Source organism: Teleopsis dalmanni, chromosome X (assembly GCF_002237135.1).
Source record: "Teleopsis dalmanni isolate 2A chromosome X, ASM223713v2, whole genome shotgun sequence".
Taxonomy (NCBI): domain Eukaryota; kingdom Metazoa; phylum Arthropoda; class Insecta; order Diptera; family Diopsidae; genus Teleopsis; species Teleopsis dalmanni.
In genome coordinates this window covers 94,333,546-94,358,776 of record NC_051848.1, presented here as the reverse complement: position 1 = coordinate 94,358,776, position 25,231 = coordinate 94,333,546, and the positions used below count along the sequence as shown (strand labels likewise).

Sequence of the window (25,231 nt, the reverse complement as noted above, 5' to 3'; positions counted from 1 at the left end):
TTTCTTAAAAACACTCGGGTTAACTGCATTTCTGGTTGTGCTTGAAAGAGCATTCCATATTCTAACAGACTGAATAAAGAAAAACTTAGTAGTGGAGGCAAAACTAAATCTGAGAATGATGAAAAGACGAGATCTGTTAGATCTAGTTAGCTGCAAGCAATCAAAAAGGTACTTCGGCGTAGTAGTGGATAAAAGTCTGAACAAAAATAAGCATACACGAAACTGCATATATTGTTCAATATCACACCCTAGAATCACATTTCTATAAATACCTAAGTGATCAAAGCGTCTAAGACCAAAAGCATGTCGCGTGCAGCAGTTTACTAGGCATCGTAACTTATTGAGGGATTCAACATCAAGTTTTGAGTACACTAAAGAGGAGTACATAACAATAGGAATAATTAGTTGTTTTACCAACAAAACACGCATGTCAACAGGTGTATACTTCACAGAAAGGTTCAGACCTCTTAAACATGCAAAAGATTTTCTAATAACTTGGTTAACATGTTCGCCAGCATGCAGATTAGTGTTCAAATGAAAACCCAGACATTTTGCCGAATTAATATATTTAATAATTGAGTTGCCAAGTGTTACAGATGGCAAGAAATCAACATTAATATTTAGCCTAGCAATTGGTAGAATTGAAGACTTGTTTGTATTAAGGAACATATTATTTTGCGTAGCCCATACCTCAATATATGATAAATCTACATTAGTCATTTGAACGAGGTCATTGATATCAGAAATCCGACAAGACAGATACATTAGAATATCATCTGCATACGCATGCAATTTAGCATACTTACATATTGAAAAAATATCATCAATATAAATTGAAAATAAAAGAGGTCCTAGTACAGAGCCTTGAGGTACCCCAGTGAATAAGGGTTTGAAATTAGAAAAAGCATTCTCTACGAGTACAGTCTGTTCCCTTCCAGTTAAGTAGCTATAAATAAATTCTGAGGCCGACCTAGAAAAATAAAAAAAATGAAAAAGCTTTTTACATAATAGAGAATGGTCAACACAGTCAAAAGCTTTGGTAAAGCCAAGGAGACATAAAAATGTTACAAAGTTTTGATCATAGCTACATCGAATATCTTCGAGGACCTTAAGCATTGCCGTCGTGCAACTATGACCTTTTTTAAACCCAGACTGGAGAGGAGAGAGAAGTTTAAAGCAGTTAAGATGAGTACGTATTTGATCAGCTATAATGTTCTCACACACTTTAGAGAGTGAAGGGAGAGTACTGATTGGACGATAATCGGAACATGAGGATGCATTAGCCTTTTTTTCAATAGGAATAATCTTGGCTTTTTTCCAAACAGTAGGAAAACATGATGTAGTGAAGCAGTGGTTAATAATGTGCGTCAAAGGAATAATAATAAACGGCAGTATAAGTTTAATAAATTTGTGTGGAATTTCATCTATTCCAATAGCGTTTGACTTAATTTTCATGACATTATTAAAGACAGTTTCTTCACTCACACATACAAAGTCAAAAATGCGTTCGGAGGGAAGACTTTCAAGTTCAGGGAAGACCGGAGCAACGTTCAGTCTATCTCCTATAGGAACAAAGAAATCATTTAAAATGTTAGGATCAATGCTACATACATTTCTTGAGCTATTTACCACCCCTAGAGCTTTGATGTTGCTCCAAAGTGATTTTGTAGGTAATGAGGTATCTAGTTTAGATTTAAAGAACCTAGATTTAGCAAGATAAATAGCCATTCGAGCCAAATTTCGAGCTGCTTTAAACCGCATCCAGTTAAAAACATTCGGATATCTTTTCCACACTGCATACTTCCTATTTCTCTTGTTTATCATATGTTTGATGTCAGTACTGAACCATGGACATGAAGAACTTTTAACATGTATAGTACGATATGGAATATACTGATGCAAATAATTAATAATTATATTGTTTAAGACTGTTAATTTGTCATCAACTGAAGCACCAAACCAGCAATTACTCCAGTCAACAGTGCTAAGATCACGACATAATAACTGAGTATCAACTGATTTAAAATCCCAGAATGAAAAAAGAGAGGGATTGACATTTCTCGTTACACAATAATCTATTCTAATAATCTAAGGATCACTACAGTACCTTTTGCTGGGGTTATAAGCACATGTAACAAGGATTTTATGACTACCTAAATAAATACATACACATATAAATTCAATTTCACTATCTTCCGATACACAGATCAATTGACTTTTCAAATATGATTTACAATAAATAGCAACGCCGCCACCCAATTTATATTTCCTATCATGTCGAAATAAAACAAAGTCGCTTATAGTCGCTCTTACACGATCTAATTTTAAGCCAGAAAGACTTCTCGCATTGAAATGAACTATATTAATACCACGTTGTTGTTTACAAAAAATATTAATTAAAGTTTTATCCTCCATGGTTAATATTGTTTAGATATAGATGACGACTGACTTCTAGAATATTGTGGCTTAAGCCGTAAGCGTTCCAGTGGCAGATTTTGAATGCATTCATTCTGCTCTCAATAGTCTGGAGATAAGCGCTTGATTCTGGACCATAATTTGCGTCATGGACTGCATCATACTTTGCAACCATTCCATAAACTTATCCATCCTTTGTATAAAAGAAGTAAACGTGGGCTGCATTGGCGCTGATTGTGTGTCAATGTTTTTATTTATCTGATCTGGAGATTCCCTCAGAGTATTAGCATACGATGTTTGAGAAAACTCATTTGGGGCCGTGTAGATATTATTATTTAAATGAGGAAATTGCTCAGGTGAGAGGTTAATATTAGGGATTTGTTTCTGTTTGGCTACGGCCATTTTATTCTTTAGAGCAAGAAAAACAGGGCAGCCGCGATAGTTGGCTGTGTGATTGCCTTTGCAGTTCGAGCAGTTCTTGGCTTCTTCATCTTGTTTGCTTTTTGGACAACTTTCCGTAGAGTGCAATTCTGAACAAATAACACATACACTGTTGAGTTTGCAATAGGTCTTGGTGTGACCATACTCGTTACAATTTAGGCATATTACTGGTTCTCTTCGCTTATGCGGCTACTCAACGCTAATTTTCCCGTGAAAGAGATATTATAAACAATATATCGGATGAACTTCACGTTTTTTAAGCTTGCTTACATCATAATTCAACTCAACTTTATAAAGGGGTTGTGGGATACGTTCTCTATTTATGATATTATAAATACTTTTGACCTCAAAATTTTTTTTTCTCTAGAGCTGTTTGAATTTCCCCTATATCTTGACCTGGCTCAATACCTTTGATGACCACTGACAGACCTTTATTGCTTTTTAGCTGATAAGAATAGAATTGTTTATTTTCTTTTTCCAAGGCAGATACTAGTTTTCTGTATTGATCTTCAGTAAATACCTGTATTTTAGTTTCATGAATATTCCCTTTCCTTGAAGGGGCAAGAAAAATCTGTCTTTTCCTAATATGGTAGTTAAAGCCTTAACTAATTCATTTGAGCTTTTTTCTATTAGGAAAATTGGTGGCGGTTTGTACTGTTTAATTTTGTTTCCAATGGGTTCCTTTTCTTCCTTGTCAGTGAGTATAGCAAACCTATTTTGTGAGCTTTGACTTCTGTTGATTTTAAGTGAATTTTCATTCGCAGGAGGGGAAGATGGCTTGCGTTTGTTTATTGTTGAAAAATAGCGATCAATGCCAATCTGTTTATTATTTGATATATAGGGGCAGTTTGATAAATTGGGTGATGAGATGGTTTTTGTGACTGTAGCAGCAGTGTTTATAAATTCAGGTGTCTTACCTTGTTTCCGATTTGAAACTATTTTCCAATTGTTGTTAACAGAGATGGTGTTTTTGTTAGGCATGTTTAGATATGACTTTTTATCTTCAAAAAATTCGTTTTTCCCTTCTCTGTGCAATTGTTGTAACTGTAGTTGGAGTTGTTTAATTTGATCTTCTAAAAATTTTACCTGCGCTGATTTAAGTGCTTCTTCGTTTGAGGCTCCCGAAATCATGTTATTTGATACATGGTTCATTTTGATTATAAAGAAGAATATTTTTTAAATTTTGATTTTTATTATTAATTAAATTTATTTTGTTTGCTATAGCAATTTCACTAGCTGTTTTTTTAATGTTTATTTCGGTTGTAGATTTACCTATAGTTTTGTTTATAGATTGATCTTTTATTTTAGAATCTTCTGCATTTAACGTTATATAGCCATTTAGGCCATTTTCACTAATTAGTGAATGTCGATGAATAATATTTTTACAATTGTTCATAAAAGATTGGTTTTATATTTTTAAAAATAATTAAAAATATACACTGTGGCAACGCCACTTTTGTAATTTTTACTTTCGTTAAAAAATAAACAAATGCTGTCTCTGTCAGCTGTTTGAAGGTATTAGTAACAAAACACAATTTATTTATTTTAATGTTTTTGATAAAAATTTGGTTTTTGTTAAAATTCAAAAATATATTTTGTAATTAAATATAGGAACCGCACTTGCGCTGTCTCGGATCGCGATAACTAGAAAGTACGTTTATTATTTAATTTTTGTGCGCACTTATTTAAATTTATTTCTTTGAATTTTAGATTTAAATTTAGATAAACACGGAGCGTCTGCAATTTGAGTGTTGTTTCTGCAAGTCACACACGTTTTTTTTATTCGACACATTAGTAATTTATTTTTATTACGGTGTTCGAAAACTCCGAATAGCCACTACTGCTTTTCTACTGAATGTAACCATATCACATTATTACATGACACATGATGGTCAGTACCATCCCTTCAAAATTTTTTTTTAAAAACTGAGACAAATATGTTTCCGTATACTTAAAAACATAAAAAAGAGATTTTTTAGGCTCCATCGTTGGTATTTTTGTGCCATATAAACCCTATCCTCAATCTCAACCAGCCGCCATTTTGTTGTATCTATAGATAACATCATCTAGTTAACGGTGTTAAATCATCATCCTCATTAACACTGTTTTCTATCTTGATTTTGGTTCACCTCATGGTATGGAAAAAAAATGATTCATGGTTTTTTCCTGACTCCTGTAATATGTTTAAACTCTCTAATATCATTAAACTTTCCGTATTTCAATAATGATATTGGCCTTCCCTGAATTATATAATATATATAAGTGACTTAGCTCTGCCTCGCTCACGCAACCTGTAAATTCGATAGACTGTAGGGTGGTTGGCGAAAATTGCAACAAATTAAAATGGTGTATTTTGTTTATTTTTTATACTTATAATTTATTTGGTTCAATATACCCACCTCTAGCATGAAGCTATTGCATGCTATTCGAAAATTGCTTTGCGGTATTTTGGCCCATTCTTGGCTAATTGCTTGCTTCAGATGACCGACATTTTGATATTTTTTAGGTCAAGCTTACTTTTTATAATACCTTAGACCGAGAAATCTAAAAGGTTTATATCAGGTGAACACGGTGGCCACTGTGTCATTCTTGGTTGGCGTATGCTTTGTGCGATGGTGGTGAGTCCGGTAGGTATGCTCAACACCTGTCACCAAAATGCTTATCAGCCCAGTGCTTCAGTACTCCCTCTAAAATAGTACTTCCTCGTCGGATAGATTAGGGCGTTTATTTTTAAACCACTGTCGATGAACACGAGCGGAAGCGAACCATCGGCCGTTACGGCGGTCCATACCATCACTATTGGCGCCTGCTTTCTAATGGCCATTTGTGGTTTTTAATTTTCAGCTGACCTCTCTGACAAGTAAACTCGTTTATTATAATAATTTGTTACCGGGCTAATTGGTCAAATTTTAATATAAATAAAAAGTCACTAATTTATTATTTATATTTAAAAATCGTTTATATTTTATTTCCGATATTTCGACTATCTTCGATAGTCATCTTCAGGGAAAACTACACAAAATATAGGATGTTCACATTTTTATAGCGGATTATAAAGAAAAATCATACAATAAATACAATAATAATGATGACAACAAGAGAAAAAACAACAATAAAAATACAAAAGAAAAATTAAAATTATAAAAAAAATTTTTATAAAAAAAAAAACAAAAAAGCTTTACAAACATCCTGTGTCATTTGTTTATAATATTCCTATAAGCCTGAGCACAGTTGTCCGTATCAGTTTTATAATTAAGTCTTATATTATTGGGCACTTGAAGTATTGAGAGCATTTCTAGAAAGTACCTCTTATTATGGTTCCTTTCTTCATATAAAATTTTTGCCTTATCAAAATCAGGTTCATGTTTATGCTCCATACAATGCACAGCCAATGCTGTATTGGCTTCAGCACCACTTTTATTTTTTAAACTGTGTTTATGTCCAGCCATCCTTGTCCTAAGCTTATTTTTAGTCGTACCTATATATATTTTGTTACATACATTGTACCCGTCACCTTTACAATTCAGCTGGTACACTACATTAGATTTGTCTTTATTATTAATTTTAGTTTTCGTATTGCTATATAATTTAGCTATTGTGTTTGTTGCCTTATGAGTAATTTTATAACGTTCCTTGTCATATATACTAGAATTCATTATTTGGTTTGACAATTTCGGAACATAATCAATGGATTTATATATTTTTTTGTCATTATTATTGTTAGGTTGGAGCTTTTTAAAGGTCTTATTAAGCATCATATTAATAATCCTTACGGGGAAGTCATTCTTTATTAAAATATCACGCACTATGTTCTTTTGTTCATTATGGAAAATTTTGTCACTCAGTACTAGAACTCTTCTAATAAAATTGGATGCTGTATTTAAAATCACGTGTTTAGGATGATTGGAATTATAGTTAATTAATCTTCCTGACGCTGAAGACTTTTTATACCATTGAAAGTGAATTTGGTTATTATGTCTAATTAATTCAACATCTAAATAAGGAAGCTTGTTATTCTTTTCTTCTTCTATGGTGAATTTTAAATTTGTGTGAAAAGAATTCAAAATTTGAAGTATTTGAGTTATTTTATTTCTGCGTATTATCGCGAAGATATCATCTACATACTTCGTTAATAATCTTGGTTTATATTCCTGGTCATCCACACACTTTTCCAATAATTCTTCCATCACGATATCTGCTATAATGGGTGATAACGGTGAGCCCATTGGCATGCCTTTACGTTGTTTATAAATTTTGTTGTCTAGCATGAAGTAATTATTTTCTTTAAGACAGAAATTTAAAATTTCGAAGAAAAGTGATTTAGTAATCTTAGTGAATGTCTTAATTATATTCCACTTCTTTTCCAAAATTTTAATGGCTAGTTCAACCGGTATATTCGGAAATAAGGATACTACATCAAAGGATACCATTATTTCATCATCAAATATATATGAATTACTGACCTTATTTTTGAAATCAATTGAGTCTTTAACATTATAAACCGAATGTATGGTCAGATTTTTTAAAATTGACGCTATATATCGACACAATTCGTATGATGGTGAGTTAACTGAAGAGCAAATAGGCCTAAGTGGCATATTTTCCTTATGTAATTTAGGTAACCCATATATTCTAGGTGGGTTGGCTGTATATGTACATAATTTTAGTTTTTCTGTTTTATTTATTATTTGATTATCAAAAAGTTTTGTGACTATTGTATTATTTTTAGTTTGTAACGTTGAAGTTGGATCTCTTCTGAGTATTCGGTATGTCATAATATCATTTACTATATTTTTAATTTCTTTGTCATAATGTTCTTTTTTTATAGCAACTGTTTTGTTGCCTTTATCAGATTTAAGTATTAAAATGTTTTTATTCAGTTTTAAAAATATTTTTGCTTGTTCCACTGTGCGCAATATGTATTTTTCCATAGGAGAATGTGTTATTTGTCTTTTATACCTTTCAACCATACCGATAAGTTGTGTTCTCGCTATTTCTTGCCCTTCTTTATTTTCTAAAGTATTAATGCAGTCTTCTCCATCTGTTAAATACTTAAGAAGTGGAAAGCTTTTTTTAGAAAGAGGTAGGGAGAAATTAGAACCGAGAGAGAGAAGCCACTGCACATCAGCTGGGAATTCTATATCAGTTTTGTTTATAAACCAGTCTTCTTTTATGTTTATGTCAAGCGATTTTATTAATTTAAGTTTTAATTTTTCAAATTTTTGATCCAATGAAACTCGTTTATTTTACTTGTTTATGTACTGGTCAATTACAAATAGTAACTCATCAGAATAAACCATTCATCGAACGATAGTCACTAGTGTTTTTCTATACACATATAAAGCAATGATTCTATCGCGTTTGAATTCTAAAACATTTAACTACTTTTCTGCGACAGAATTACTAAAATACCTTCGTACGCATATAAAGAAGACAATGATGTGTCAAATTAAATAATTTTAAGGCTTCTGTCATTATTGGTTTGACAGCTAGATCGGTGCGAAGTTTGTTGCAACCCTGTGTATGAAAAACTTAATAAACATGCCTCTCCTCTGAAGCAAAAATTCAGAAATCTATCCCCTATTAGTGTCTAGTTAATTTATAAAAAGATTATAAATTAAAAAAAAAAACAAGTTCCAAAAACAACATAAATAGACATTCAATGTAATAGATGTTTCCAAAAATAAATAATGACAGATATTTGGCGGCATCTAAAAAACTACACTGGTCAGCTCTAGAATTAATTTGATAGAGAGAATTAAGTTTTAGATTTCAAAGTTTCCCCACCAATGCATGAGTTTATTAGTGATTTACGTAAACTATCATATGTAAAAGAATGAAAGGATATAACTGCACACGAATTCTATTACTTCTAATACCTCTAATCTAATAGGCAAGTGCAATTTAATCAAGATTCTCAAATCTTGTTTGCAATTGTTTTTGTTGGACTTAAGCCATTTAATCACAATTTTAAATATTATTTAGGGTTTCGACAACTCAAGCTATTCAAACTGTTCTTACAGTTAATTTATTATATATATAAAGAGTAGTAATTGTTATAACTGTACATTCTGTCGGTACTTCCTACCTGTAGTTGGGTTGCTAAACGAAAAATATTTTTAAATACAATAAACAATAAACAATAAAGAATATATTTCTAATAATATTAAACATATTTAGCCATCTATATTGTATTCAATAAAACAGATACAAAATTTTTTGATTCTTAACAATGCCAAAGGATTTGCACATCTATATATTCGGAATAAAACTTCTACTGTCACTAAATTCGATTATTTTTTTAATTTCGCTACATAGAATTTGCTCTCAAAATATTTTCTTTTTACGGTTCTAGTACACAGTATTAGAATGAATATATTAATGATGAAAACGGCGACTTGTTTTCGATATTATCTCTGATAATGTGTTGGTCATATTTGATGTATCGGCCTTCAGCTTTCAAGTTACGAACGTATTGATGTAATTATATATCATATACGATAAATGGACCCCAATCTATATATATGTATATATAATATAACATATGCAGTTCAACTAACTTCACGCAAACTTAAACTTTTGTATTGGAACCATATACGTACTTCACATTGATACATTGATTTAAGGATGCAGTATGAATAGTTTAAGATGCCATTAACTAAATCTGAAAATATAATTATGAAAATTAATCGGATATCACAAACAAAATTGAAAAGGTTTTCATATTTTATCATTGCATCACTTTAGCCACAATCATTTAAAGACACGGAGTTACGGTTAAAACCACATCGATTACTCTTCTTTATTTCAAATGCTGCCATCACTTAACTCTTTTTTATTACTTTCCACACCCATAATCATAATAATATATGATTATAATATAATATCATAATAATATATCATAATAAACTAATTTTTCATTGGGATTGTTAGACACAATCTGGACTCTAAGACTCTGTATCAGTTTTGCAACTTTTTATATATGAGGTTATAAGATGAGTTTTATGAATTTTTAAAATTCTTAATCTGAATCATTATTTTTGAGAGAATTTTCCAACTTCCCCTTGTCGCTAAACCATGTACGATAATATTCTTTTGATCTCTGCAAACTATGGTTAACGCTATCATCACTATTAGTGTTATAATGGCTAGAGTGACTAGAACAAGTGGTACTGGTACTATAGAAATTGTCTTCTGTATCATCATTTTCTGAATCCGAATCGCTGCATACGTACCATTTTTTATCTTTCACTGAAAAATACATAGTAGTGCCTGGTTCCTGAGGAATATAATCCGGATATGATATAACTTCATTTTGTTTTCTACGTGTATTGTGATCACAGTTTTCGGAAGCGGTGGGATAAGAATCGGTATTTAGATCTTTAAGACGAGTATAACTGCTGTTCATTGGTTTATTATATGGTTCTAGTTCTTTCGGAAATGGTGCTACATCTCCTTCAACATACCATTTTTCTTCCAACACAGAAAATAGTAACGTGATGTCTTCATTTTGCTTTTCATTATTAGAACATTCTGGATACAAATATTTTAGTGTACTATGTTCCATTAGTGGACCAGATGGATATTTTGGATTCTTATTTGTTTCACTAGAGTTTGATTGTTCGGTTGAGGTATCAACTGGAGAAGTTTTGTAGTGCGAGAAGATGGCATTTTTCAATGATTGCTCCTTCATTGTTGCTTTGTTTTAAAATTGGTTTTGGAATGAGATTTAATAATCATCCTCATCTATTGTTTTTTCATTATCATAAAAAAGCTTTAAAAAGCAGTTAAACAGCGAAATTCAATATGAAAAAATAAAATTTATAGTTCAAAACAACACTGTGCTCACGTGATCTGTTAGTGCTGAAGAAGTAGTTGATCTTGTTTGGTCCGTTTGTATTCTAATTGATTTTTCTGCTGAAAATATGACATGTTGCGTATTATTTTTTGATGTAAGGATATGAAACGTTTCATTTTTCCGTTTCATCTTTTGTGTTTCCATCTTCCGAAGATGAGAATATTTCTTTAATCACAACTGACGTTTTTTGTGACGTTTCCATTTCTTCTTGCTGAGAAGTAATTACTTCTGAGATATTGAAAAAACTAAGTGTGAAAAGTTCATCAACTGCACTACATTGGCGTTCCAGTGCTTCAGCCATATTATTTTGTGCAACATACTTTTGCATTAAATAATAACATTAAATTAAAATTTATAAATAACCAAACGAAATATATGTGAAAAATATAAATAGTAATTTAATAATTTACGGATATGATCAACATGTCAAAAATGAAGGAAAAATGAGCTCAGTATATCTTTCGCGCCATATTTTGTAGCGAGAGCGCCCTACTGATTCTCTTGGCAACACTTGTATCTAAGACTAGTCCGATTAAGTAAAGCTTAGTCTCCAGTTGTAGTATTAATGATATAATTGATGATAATGGTTATGATGATTAAGTGTGCCTAACTGTATTAAGACTGAAGTACGAGGAAGTATTGAAATTGTGTTAGTTACAATTGATAATGTGGTTACAATTGATAATATGTGAAGAAAAGATATACTTATATAAAAATATTTACCTCTGTTTCAATTCCACACATTAGTTTCATTTTCTTTCCGTCAATTTTATAGGTAAATACAGGTTTCTGAATTGGAATGTAAAGGTTTGACGCTGGGAGTGTGTAAACCTCGGTTTTCATTATGACCGGTCTGCTAACTTCAGTTTCAGTCGGCATTGAAACTAATTTGTCTGTGGAAGTCTCATCTCCACTTTCTAAAATTTTTACATATTGATTATTTTTGTAATATGTATAAATATAACCTTAACAGAGGGCGAATGTATAATAATATACATAACATATTATAGTCAGTAAATGTTGAAACTCAAGTTTCTATAATTTTATTAGCATATTTTTAACAATGTTGCTACCAAATAATTTTATTACCTTTTGAAGAATCAGAATCATTACTACCATCAGCCATCTCAACTCTAATAACACCTTCTTTTTAGACATCCAACATTTCTCTATATGAATTGTTGTTACTTTGTCAATAATTTTTATGTACTGAAAATTTCTTGTCATGCATGTGTAGAAATAAACCTTAAAAATATTGTTAGCCAAATTTTTGAATATACCGTACCTGAAAAAAAATCTATATGAAATAAAATTTGTTTCGTTTAAAATATTTATTTATCGACCTTTTTAGCCAACTACATTAATTTTATATTTACATAAATATCTATTAAAATGTTTGCATATAACATGCATTGTAATATTAGATACATGGTTATATTTCACTTTAATATATTTATGTGTGATGGGACTCTTTTGTGTTTATATTTCTAAATTGGTGGAATACACGTAAGATTTAATGTGAACTAGGGATGTCATGGTTTGGCTATAAATTTGCTTTAGAATAACCATGGATGCGTTTCAATTTGTGGACTTGCGCAAGCCAATTTTCTATTTCTTACATGTGCTTGGATATGTGATATATTCGATTATGACAGCAGTAAATCAAGACTCTTTCAATCTAATAGCGGACAAAGTCTCTAGTAGACGTTCTTTTTTCTGACAACATCATTAATGCGAGCAAATAAGCATTTTGTTACCTTCGTTGAATTTATTTCAAGTATTTAGAAACAAATTTAAGTATTAGGTTCTTGTAGCATAAGTATTAATGAAAGAAATAAAACAAATATAATTAATGAATTTTGTTTACTTAAGAAAATTCTTAAACCGATGCTAACTAGGGGGGCTAGTACCAGTTCAAGAACTTGATAAATTTATCAAGTATTGACAATTATTCGTTATCTTGCTTATTTGTCGAGTTTGACAATTTGTCAAGGTTTTGGTGTTCTGCGTTGTAAATTAAAAGTTCTTTTCTTGATAAATTGTGAAGTTGACAAATACACTTGACACACAATAATACGTTCTTTACAAGAATTTTTTATTATTTGTACAAAATTGAGGAAAGTAGTTCCTTACAACGGAAGTAGATATGTTACTGTTACTGTTATTGTTAGACGAAGAGAAAAGTAATGAAAAATGATTTTTATATTGGAAAGTTAGATACTGTAGAACAGTATTTATGTTCAAGTACTAAGTTTTGTTGTCTATGACTAACGCAAATTATAAAAGTAATATTTCTTAGGTGATCACCATTTATATTTTACTTTTCTTAATGCAAAATTTCTTTCCAGTATAATTGCGAAAGTTAAAAACAAAGTGAATATACATTTTAACTCTTTAATTATTTTCTTCTTTTTTACATAATTTTAATTTAATGTGTACTCTGTTAAATTATGTTGTGACATTACACAATTTTTTGATAAAATGAAGATATTAGACACGATAATTTACAATATAGGTAGTTCTTATGGAGAGCTATCCTTTTTTCTAAATTAAAATTTTATTATAAGATCTTTTTGAAGGCGACGTCAAATTCGAAGCAAGATTATTGAGATGAATTTGTATTTGTTCATTGTATCTTTTGGCCACCTTTCTTACTTCATCTTTCACCGGAATTATGTTAAGGTGTCAATTGATTTTGATGTTAGTTACATACCATGGAGCGTTTACCATATCTCGTAGAGTTTTAGGCTGAAATATTTGAAGAATTCGATGTTGGATATTAAGGCTGTTTTAAGCACATTTCTCTATAAAAAGTTTATTTTAGATTTATTTTTTATTGAGTATCCAAAAGATTTTTATTCAGTATTCGGTATTGAATCCGAATTCAGCCTTTGAATATTGATGAATTTATAATTATTTATTAAAGTATTGTAAAAATATAATAATAGTTATAAAATTAATAAATTTTATAAAAATAATTAAAATAAAATTCTAAATGAATTCATGATTTTATAATTATATATTAAAGTATTGTAAGAATAAAACAATTGTTTTAAGTTTATCTATAAAAATAATTTAATTTTAAACATAAAGGCATGATATTAAGATAATAACTAGTATACCTATACACTATTTTTGATTTTTGAAGGCAAACCACTTTTCATAATAGTATGGTGAAAAGCACTATCTACTTGAGCTTTGAAATTTGTCAAGATTTGCTCAGAACAGCAGAAAGCTTTTCGCTTGATAAAAATGTTGATTAATTGTCAATACTTGACAAATTTGTCAAGTTCACAGTGTGGTAAGCACAATACAGTTACATATATATAGTTATCTTACATATATCTTCATTAATGATTTAAAATTTTAGTGCTAGATTAACATTTCGTTTCGCTTAAGAACATAGCAGCAATTTTATTTTAGTACACTTATTTGGTCTTTGTTTACACGTCGTTTGATATTGAAGTGTCTGTGAATTATTTCGGCATGAAAGACACTTTCCACATATACTACAAATAAAAAGCAAATGCGAGCAATATGGAGCCAAAATGAAGATATACTCTCACATATCCTCCATAAACGTCAAAAGCAGGAGGTAGTAGACAACGTAATACAAGTCCGACTAGCTAAGCTAGAACGAAAACTTAACGAAAATTCAAAAAAAAAAAAATGAAATATTATTTAAGAATTATGACATGGAATGCGAACGATCTGTTAAAACACCAAGAAGAACTAGAAATATTACTTAACATGGAACAAATCGATGTTTGCCTTGTGTCCGAAACACATTTTACTACACACTTTTTTATAGCATTCAAGAGATATTTCATATATCACACAATATGGTACATCCAGATAACTGTGCGAGAGGAGGAAGTGCTGTAATTATTCGAAAAAGCATAGATCATTATGCTTTTCCGTAAAAACAAATAATCACCCTTTGTCAGTAACTGGTATTTACAGTCCCCCAAGGCATACCATTACAGCAGAGGAATATAAACAGCTAATAGGAACACACAAATTAAAGTTTATTGTAGGTGGATATTTCAATGCGAAACACACTCATTGGGGCTCACGCATCATAACAACAAAGGGAAGAGAACTGTATAAGGCTGCAATAGAAACGGGATGTGAATTCATTTCAGCAGAAAAGCAAACTTACTGGCCGACCGGTCCAAATAAATTGCATGACCTTATAGATTTCTTTCTCACTAAAAAAATATCATCAAACTACATGGAAATCAAACAAGGTTTAGATCTGCACTCCGACCATTCGCCAATATATTTAACTTTAAGTGATACGATCATAATGAAAAATTCCGGTCCATACATGACTAATAAATCTACAGATTGTAGCTTTTTTAAACCTCTCAACTCCACTGACAACTTGTGATGAACTTGAAAAAGACTACGATCAGTTCATTAAGCAAATTCAAAGAGCGGCTTGGAGCAGTACCCCTGAGTATAAAAGAAAAATTGTAGGGGAAAACTATCGAAGTGAAATTATGAGTCTAATAAAAGAAAAAAGGAAACTAAGGAAAAGATGACATCAAACTCGATCTCCTCTAGATAAAAGCAGGCTTAATGAAGTTACTAAACGTTTAAAAACTGAGATTTGTCTTATCAAAAATGAGTCAGTAAAAAGTTATATTTCATCATTTGAAGTTGACAAAAAATTAATATACTCATTGTGGAAATCGACAAAATACTTAAAGAAACCCATTACCTTCACACCAACGTTCAAATACAGCAATGGAAAATGGGCTAGAAGCAATTAGGAAAAAACCGAAGCTTTCGAAAATAATCTGATAAATATATTTCAGCCTAATGATGTACATTGTGATGAATTATTGATTGTCAAAAAGAGTAGAAACCATCAAATCGATCCAATAACAAAACGCGAACTAAAATCAGCAATAAAAGACTTGAAAAATAAGTAGGCGCCTGGCTTTGACCTTATGACATCCGAAGTTTTAAAGCAGTTACCAGATAAAGCTGTTCGCAAACTATTAATGCAATTCAATGCAACAATAAATCTAAAATATATTCCTAGCCTATGGAGGATCGCAGATGTTAAAAATGATACCAAAAGCTGGTAAGCCGCTAGAATGCATATCGTCATATAGACCAATTTCAATTTCACCAACCATTTCGAAGCTCTTTTAAAAGCTATTCTACAAGAGACTAATGCCTATAATAGAATCCCAAAAGCTAATACCAAACCATTAATTTGGTTTTCGTAGTAAGCATTCGACTATAGATCAAGTACACCGCATTGTCGATGAAATTGAAAGGGCTATTGAGGGTAGAAAAGTGTGTTCTGTTGTATTCTTCGATGTCGCACAGGCTTTCGACAAAGCTGGCACAAAGATCTTTTGAATAAACTAGAAACATGTTTGCCGTCGTCATATTTTGCGATTTTCAAGTTGAACATTACCTCGAGGTTTTTTTTATATAAAACACAAAAACTGTTATTCAAATCTATCTGCGATAAAAGCGGGTGTACCTCAGTGGAGTGTACTTGGTCCACTACTATACCTGATTTACACAATGGACTTGCCAATAACACCTGAAAGTAAAATTGCAGCATTTGCTGATGATACTGCTATTTTGGTGGTTACCGACTCTGTTGCAGAATCAATAGCCAAATTAAAAACAACTACAGATTCGTTAGACAATTGGACAAAAAGATGGCGTACCAAACTGAATTCTGCTAAAACGGTTTATATGGATTTTACAAATAAAAAAATACAGTACTTTCCTTTTTCGATTCAAGGTACTCAGATGCCAACACTGCAAAATATCTTGGTATAACGTTGGACGCAAAAATTTGATGGAAGGAACACATAAAAAAGAAACGAGACGAGCTTGATATGAAGTTGCAAACAATGGAATGGCTGATTGGCCACACTATCTATGCAAAACAAGATTCTGCTATATAATCAAATTTTAAAACCTGTATTGTCGTATGGCGCTAAATTATGGGGAAGCGCTAGCCAAAGTAACGTCGAAATAATCCATCGTTTCCAGAATAAAGTTCTACGAAACATTTAAGAAGCTCCATGGTACTTTTGGAACAGTGATATTCACCGCGATCTAAAATTGTCCACAGTCGCTGAAGAAATTAAAAAGCAACAAGTTACAAACTGAGGTTGCAGCAACATGTAAACACAGAAGATGTTAACATCATAACCTCGTATGGACAACAAAGAAGACTAAAACGGCGAAATGTCGCTGACATGGCATTGAATTAGTATGTAAAGTAATTTGTGTAGAAAATTGCCTATTTATGTTTGTATATTATTTATCAGATTTAAGCTACTCGTTATTTTTAATATAAATAGTTGTAGCAATACAAAAAAAAAAATTAAATTAAAAATTAAAGAAAATTAGTTTAGACCTAATCGTTTAATAGTTGTAGATGATCCACGAAAACGACATCTAAAAATTGCACCAACGCTAGAAATCGTCACAAAACACTAAATAGTGTTTATAAAGACTTCGATTAATGAAAAAGTTTTGGGTTTTAAAAAGGTGTATCAGATGCAGAATGTATCAGAATTGGTATCAGATGTGCTAATAGTGCAACAAGAGCACATGCCACTGAGAATTTGCCAGGAAAACTTTTTCAATTTTAAAACCGATATTTAGAGATCATTTTGGTCTTAATCAGGACAAAAGACTGATGGAAATATGCCCCTTAGGATTCTTGGAAATAAGTTAGCAACACGAAATTGAGGTGTTTCCATAATTTTTTGAAATGTATCTAGAATTTTGCTGATTGATTATCTTCAAATTGGTATAATAATTAACTTAGATTATTGCTCTAACGTTTTTAAGCAATTTAACGTTTAAGTCTGTAATATCACTATCTGGTTCAAAAAATAATTTTAAATCTTTTCTAACAAATAACGCATTCACTTGGGGCCATGTTATGTAGAGCGTCTCGCTGTTGTTTTCAATGTAAATTATAAAAGAGAAATTGAGAGAATACACAATATGTCGGTTCAAATTTCGGTAAAGAGCCGGGTTATTTGTGCCTTAGTACTGAGGCACAGCAGTGTTGTTAAGTAATAAATTTCAGAATTTGCGCATTTTAAGAGCAAACCACCACAATTCTAGTACGTTTTGAAGAAAAAATAGGAGTATGCAACACAGCCTATTTCATAAATCGCTAATAATCTAATTATCACACTTTTCCATTTAAAGCAAAGCGTATAATTTTATAAGTACTGTTAGCAATTATTATAAGTAAATATAATAATAAATTAACATTTTTACAGTCTCTCTGAGTTTTTTCTTTGTGACTATTTTTAGTCGCAAATTGAAAGTGAACATATTTACATTTCCTTCTAAATTTAGGCACAATCAAAAAGCATCAAGAAGTAGTAAGAACACAAAATTTGCAATACTAATGAACACTTTATATAACATGCATTTTCGTCAGAGCTCGAAAGAGCCAAATTTGCCGTGCCCGAGACGCTCTACATAACATGGCCTCTGCACAACCCAAGGAATCACCTCTGAAATCAGTGCATTTGACTTCTCTTTCTCTCTCTTCAGATCTCTCTCCCTCTCTGTCTCTCCTTTTTGTCATCTCTTTTTACATCATAAAAAACTTATTTTTAACTGATGAAGAGAATAGCACTATGCATGAGAATTTTGAATTTCGCGAAATAATAAGAGCAGTGAGATTCATCCTTAAATAGGCAAGTAATAAAAAAAAATTTGTGGGATATGTTTCCTTGAATAATAGTTTTAAAACTTTGAAATATAAACTAAATATAAACTTACTAAAGATATGCCTCTAGTTATCAAAATTAAAGTTTTGTGTCAAAAAGTTCTTTAGATATTTTCTGAAAGGTATGTATCTCTCACATCTCAAAACCAAATGCTACTCCATCTTGTACTACAATTGTCTTTTAACAATTAATTAAAGATTTTCAGTACGACTAATGTTTGCTAACAAATCCATCAAGCAAGAAAAGAATCTTATTACTTAAGAGAATTCGTCCCTTAAAAAAATATGTACTACGAAATCAGTTTTGTACTAAGTTTATACAATTTAAACATATTCAGCGGTTGTTAAACGATCGATATTGGCAAATTTTAAATTAAACATTTAGATGCTATCGGTGATAGTTCCGTTTGACATGCGTCACTGAAAGGGTGCTGATTTGTCAGCTCCCTAAACAACATATATTTTCAATATATTTGTCCTTCATACGTCATTCCACCGCCAAGCTATGTTAGGGATATCATTAGTTAGCGGTTCACATACATTCATGTGTATGAAACTTATATGGGGTATGTAAATATTATCGTTTCTGCTATGAAACAAGTAGAAAAATATGGTTCTATAGTTAAGGCTGTTCTATTCTCAAACTAAAACATGACCTATTCTAGAATTATGGTCTTATTAAGTTGGGTGATATTCATTGACACTATGCGGTTTAAGTCTGAGTTGGTTGTGGTGTGGGAAATTAATAGTCTAGTTCTATCTAACTAAAAATTTTGTATTTGTTTATTTGTGTTGAAGCAAAAATAAAGGAAGGTGTAAGAACTAGTTGCATCTTAGTTTCTCGTTGTGAACGAAAGGAAATCCGATATCAGCTGATGTAATTGAACAATTTCTATGCATATTTTTTGTGTTAGATATTCTCTGATCGGATTAAGCTCGTGTGTTTGTGTTTTAATGCTGTTTTATTCTTTGGTTGTACTCTGTTATAACTTGCTACTTCCGCTGCGTTCTGTGAAAAATTTTGTAATTTTTTACTCTCACTACGCCAATGACAATTAATTTAGCTCTTAAGTACCTTTTAATATTTATGATTTCAGGTGTATAAAATATAGTCATCAGATTTTCGACGGTGTCAGGGTTTTTTATTAAATTTGGTGTGCCCTAAAGCAGAAGGTTTCTTATCTAACAAGTACCGTTATATTATCTCAGAAATTGAATAAGACATGGTATTGGTCTTAATTAGTGATAAGAAAATTAGAATAGAACAGGAATCTTAACAAATTTTAATAAGTCAGAAAAGTAATATTTTTTTACATAACAGAACAAACTCAGAGACGATAAAATCAAGGGAAAACGTTAACCAACCACAATCACACCTAACAGTAGTTAAAATAAACGAAAATGGAAGAAAACATGAAAAAGAACTATTCACCTTCGTCCATATATTCATGTACATGAAAACGAAAATTCACAGATGAATACACATTCACATATTGTATATGTGAATGTGCAAACATCTGCTTATACTAAGCCCTTGCGGATACTTCATGCATATACATGCATGTGCATGTCTGTGCATGAGTGGGGATGTACAGACACCACCATACGCGCACTTGACGTTTGGCGCGTCGATTGTGGTAGCAAACTGCACACGTTTCCGTTATTTCACTGCTTTGATATCAAACGGAAACTGGAGACTTTCTCAAGTGGCGGTGCGTTTTATTGTGTCACGAATCTTCCACAGAGCCATGAACTTTGTAGAAATGCCTTTTTGTTTTGATTTTATGTTTTCAGAATTGTTTTCTACAACCATTTTTTTCCACGCTTTACATCATGTTTTCATTTTGTTTATACATATTTGCATTTTTGTTATTGGATAAAAATTTTTATTTCAGTTGAAGTTTAACTACCTGCCTGCCTCATTCCTAGAACTTGTTTTGGTCTTGATCTATTGAAAGGATAGAGCAATAAATTTTATGCTGTGTTCTTCAAATACTTATGGGCAAATATTTTGCTATGTTAGCTACTTAGGCTTTCTGGAGTTCAATAATACCTTTCATAGCTTTTATATTCTCAGAATCATGTTAAGTGGAATTACAAGCTAACATCTTGGAACGTTTCTTCAATTAATAGCTGCAAATATTTAAGCTTCTCTAAGTATGTAATGTTGATGAAAATACTTAGAGTATGTAATAGGAATTTTATTTTTATAGTTTTTCAGTTAAAAAAAAAAAAAATATATGTATATATATTAGGGTGACCGTTATTTACGAATATTTTGAAATTTCAAATGCCACCCCTAAATTTATTCGAATACTCAAAAAACTACTCGAATACTAGTTTTAGACTACTCGGATAATGACCTCTAGTGATTTCGATAAAAAATCGGTTACTTTCTCCGTCTTCAAGAGATTTCGTTTTCTTCTGTCTTCTTAATATCATACTCATTATCGTGACATTCATTTTTATCACTCCTATCTAATCCAACATTCATTGATATACTTTTTTAACTCATCTGCCATTCAGTTTTTCATTTTAATTGGAATATTGTGATCAAAAAAATGGTAGACCAATGCTTTCACCGGATAAATACCATAAATGGTTATATCAGTTATGGGCTTTGGACATTCAACGAGCATGGTGCATTGTTGTAATGGTATATCTATAGTTGACCTTACTCAATGTTAAGACCGCCTTTGATGACTATTGCATTCATATTCTTCTTTACACTTATGTCCTGATTTAAATGAGCTAACCATTGCATTTTAGTAATTTATGGCTTGAGTCAGAAAATGATACTTCTGACATAAATAATTTGCCACTTGAAATTCGGTTAAGAGCTCATGTGGTGTCAAATATATTGAGACCACAAAAATCGGAACACATGTGAATGTGAGACACATGACAAACAAACGCACAGTAAGTATTTACTATGCATTTCTTGTCTTAAGTAATGTGTTATTTATAAATAGGAAGTATATGGAAATTATAATTGTAAAGTATATAAGAATAACCAATTAGAATTAAGAGAATATTGTTAGAATAAGATAAATATATGATTTAAAAATAAATAATGAAACTATTGTAAGATTTAGAATAAGTTTCAGAAGACAGTCGATTGTAGAACGTGATCTGACAAAGATCATAATAATAAAAAAATATATGACTAAATAAATAAAAATAAACTTTTCATATAATTAATGTGTTTTCATTAAAATCCAAATTAAATCCCATCACAATTGGTCCAGCATCACGAAATATTGCTGATGAACTTCCTCCCAAAGAGATAATGACTAGTTCCAATAGTTTTTTGTAGTTTTCCCTGTAAATTGATTTTTGTAGGTCTTAGGAACAGACCTAAAGACCTTTTTGTAGGTCTTTATTTCGTTATTTTGGAAAACAATTTGATAATTGGTTATAAGTCAATTGTATTCTATTTTAACTGAAATCTTTTAAATAGGGGTTCATCTTTCCCTGAAGTAACTGGAAATTTGCTTTAAATAAGCTTGTATATATGGTGCCTACAAGGCAGATATAACAAAGTTTTTCGCAATCAATTTTCTAATAACACTGCAGCTCCCGAAAATAAACCAGTATTACATGGTGTAGTGTCAAAACAGCAATCTACAACTTGATTCTCTACATTCCAATCAGTCAAAAGTTAATACACAGTATCAGCAATTTTTTTCCTGCCGAAGATGTCATTTTTGGGTTATCTAGCGATTATTCACCATATTCATGACTAACCTAAATGGGTGATCTATCAGTTGTGTCCCTTCCTGTTTTATCTGGAAGAACTTTTCCTTCCCAGTGTATACCACTCTGCATTTAGTAAATTTAAAATAAGAAAAATAATGAATGTATGAATGTACAATTTTTCACACCTTAGAACTTGATTTAATTTCCGTAGCTCGCTCCTTTCTGGTTAACTTGCACTTGTCTTGTATTGTGGTGTGATTGAGTATACAGTCATCGACAGAAATGTTCAATGCTTCTAGAATAGCAACCTAATATGCATAACCCCGCGATCGCTGTCAAAAGCTGCGAAAACCCTTTTTGTTAGAATATTTGTTTTCCCCCTAACATTATTATGACCAATGTTTGGTAAACTCGAAGAAGGAAATATATTGCTCTCTACACATTCTTCCTCTTCGTTAGCATTTTCACTTTCATCATCAAATGAAAAGTCTGCAATAGCAAGTATTATCGCAATAAGATGAATTGCAAATTGATTTCTGATATTATCTTGAGAGTTCACTGCTTCCATTTGTGATTTAAAATCTTCTTCAGCACTTTTTTTTCTAAGCACTTCAGATTCAAAACACTCCAATTTTCTTTTTGATTGCTTTAGCGCCATCAAGTTTACACCGGCTGTACTACCAGGTCAACCTTTTTGACGTTGAGATATTAGAAACTCTTTATCTACATCATTCGTTATCATTTCCAAAGCATTTGCATGCGCAATATCAAATAAATCATATAGTACATGAACAAATTTTTTTTCTCTTAAAATTTGTCCAGGATTTCGACGATATATATTCTTGCATATTAGATGCCATTCTTCATGAATTTTCATAAACTTCTCTATATTATGGCATTCCTTACTAATTAGAATTCCTGACTTGAGCCAAAATAAAGAAGCTTTTTATATGGCCACTTATGTGGTCATTCCCGCTATATTGTGATTGTAAAAAAAATACGGATAAAACTTGCCTAGTAGAAAGTAATTGGAACCAAGAATTTGAGAAAATTCAGTTCTTACTAAATAAATTTTAGACTGTAGGCGCGTTTTTATTTTTATTAGCAAGTAGTTTAAACTCCGCTTTTAAAGAAAGATGATGTAATAATGGACTTTCCCTTTTTCATATATCATACGGTGGTAGTGGTGTCGGACTGCTACTTAGGTTTACGAAGATCATTTAAGTGGCAATTTATCATCGCAGATGTCGAAGTTGTTATTATTGGTGCCGATTTTTTAAACCATTTTTATTTGTTAGTGGATCTAAGAAACAAACAACTTATAGACTTGACGACGAAGCTCAACACAAGAGGTAGTCTTTCAGCTACTCCGCCGGCAACCATATGTACAATAGACGAGACACACAAGTTCAGTGAACTATTCAAAAAATTCATTGATATTACACGACCAGTGTTGAAGCAGCCATTCCTCGACACTCAAAAGCACGTGGTGTCACATCAGATGGAAACGAGAAGCATCATAGTGTTTGATCGTCCCAGAAGGCTATCTGGGCAGAAACTTGCTTTTATTACTGGACCAAGGGATTTGCCGCTTGTCAAAAAGCCCATGGGCAAGTCCTCTACATATGGTGGCGAAAAATAATGGAAACAAACGGACACAGTCAGTGAGCTAGCACGCTTTCCATGTGTTCTAAATTACTATCGGCGTTGAATACTACACTTATCGCAACATCAAGCACAGCTCAGTGATTTGGTACGAAAGGTAAAAAAGAATGACAAACGAAATATCTCTTTGACTCCCGAAACTCTTGAAGCGTTTAATAATTGTAAACACAGATTTGCGAAGGCTGCACTACTTGCACGTCCATCACGTGATGCTGAGCTAGCACTTATCTGTAATGCATCTGATGTTGGTATTGGCGCTGCCGTAGAGAAAGCTTTCAACAACTGAAAAAAATTACAGCTCATATGACAGGGAATTATTAGCAATCTACAGCGCAATTCGTTTTTTCAAATACGTTCTAGAGGCATGAGTTCTCGTCATCAAAACCGACCGCAAACCGCTTAAACAGAAACCAGAAAAGGCGTCGCCACGGCAACTTCGCCATTTCGATTTCATCTCGCAATTTTCGACAGCCATTATACATCTGTCTGGTAATGACAATATTGTAATAGATGCGCTCTTCCATGTTTCAGCCGTATCGCTGCCAACCGCTGGCAATTTGTCAACCGTTGCAGAGGAACATGAAAACGATCAAGAATTAAAAGCACTGTTGCAAGGAGAAACATCTTTAAAGCCACAAGCAATTGCTTTCAACGACAATAATTCCTTCTATTGCGATATGTTCACAGAAATAATTCGACCATATGTGTCAGTATCTTTGCGACACAAAGTTTTTGCATCAATTCATGGTATGTCCATGCGAACAGATGTAGTTGAATGGGCGCGAAATTGTTTACCCTGTCAGCGAGTAAAAATTCACAGACATAGTACTTTTCGGTCAATTAAAATCAATATGCCAGACAGCCGTTTCGACCATGTGCATATCGATGTGATTGTGATGCAAATGGACAAAACGTACCGCTATTGTTTAACAATGATCAATCGCTTTTCAAGGTAGTCTGAAGCCACACCATTAAAAGACATAACTACAAACACCATACTATTTTCCTTTTGGTCAAACTCTGTGGCGAGATTTGGATGCCCACAAACGATAACATCAGACCGTGGCCTACAATTCGAATCAGCATTTTTCAAAGCTTTGATGAAAATTCTAAGAGCAAAACACATCTACACCACGGCATACCACCCACAAGCGAACGGTATGATTAAACGTTGGCACCGTTCCTTAAAAGCAGCACTAATGTATCACGAAGCAGAATGCTGGATAGAACTACTACCAACATTCCTGCTAGACCTACTAACGTGTTTCAAAGAAGATTTCAAACTTCAACTGTATGGCTCCCGAATCGACTACCGAACGAGTTTTTTGAGGACGACCAACAATGCACCAGTCCGCAGAGCTTTATTGAAGAGTTTCGCAAATACATGCGATTAGTGCGACCGATTCCCGTAA

General features: G+C 32.0%; 1 protein-coding gene across 3 annotated transcripts; it reads right to left on the bottom strand.

Annotated features, from left to right (window-relative positions):
• Nucleotides 1–9,080: 9,080 nt before the first annotated feature.
• Nucleotides 9,081–11,989, bottom strand: LOC119690015. 3 transcript variants are annotated; one of them, XM_038104989.1, is made up of 4 exons: nt 11,804–11,989; nt 11,438–11,631; nt 10,706–11,033; nt 9,666–10,630 (listed from the first exon to the last, which is right to left on the bottom strand). In XM_038104989.1, the coding sequence occupies exons 1-3, from the start codon at nt 11,838–11,840 to the stop codon at nt 10,827–10,829; spliced, it is 438 nt and encodes a 145-aa protein (XP_037960917.1). In that variant the 5' UTR covers nt 11,841–11,989; the 3' UTR covers nt 9,666–10,630; nt 10,706–10,826. The 3 variants fall into 3 exon arrangements, with proteins under 3 accessions (XP_037960915.1, XP_037960917.1, XP_037960914.1); XM_038104987.1 differs by lacking the exons at nt 11,438–11,631; nt 11,804–11,989 and adding an exon at nt 9,081–9,520 and having other exon boundaries at nt 10,092–10,630; nt 10,706–10,827; XM_038104986.1 differs by lacking the exons at nt 11,438–11,631; nt 11,804–11,989 and having other exon boundaries at nt 10,706–10,827.
• Nucleotides 11,990–25,231: the final 13,242 nt, after the last annotated feature.

Excerpts from the sequence above, each read along its gene's own strand:
- LOC119690015 (XM_038104986.1), bottom strand. The coding sequence starts at position 10,549 with ATGAAGGAGCAATCATTGAAAAATGCCATCTTCTCGCACTACAAAACT.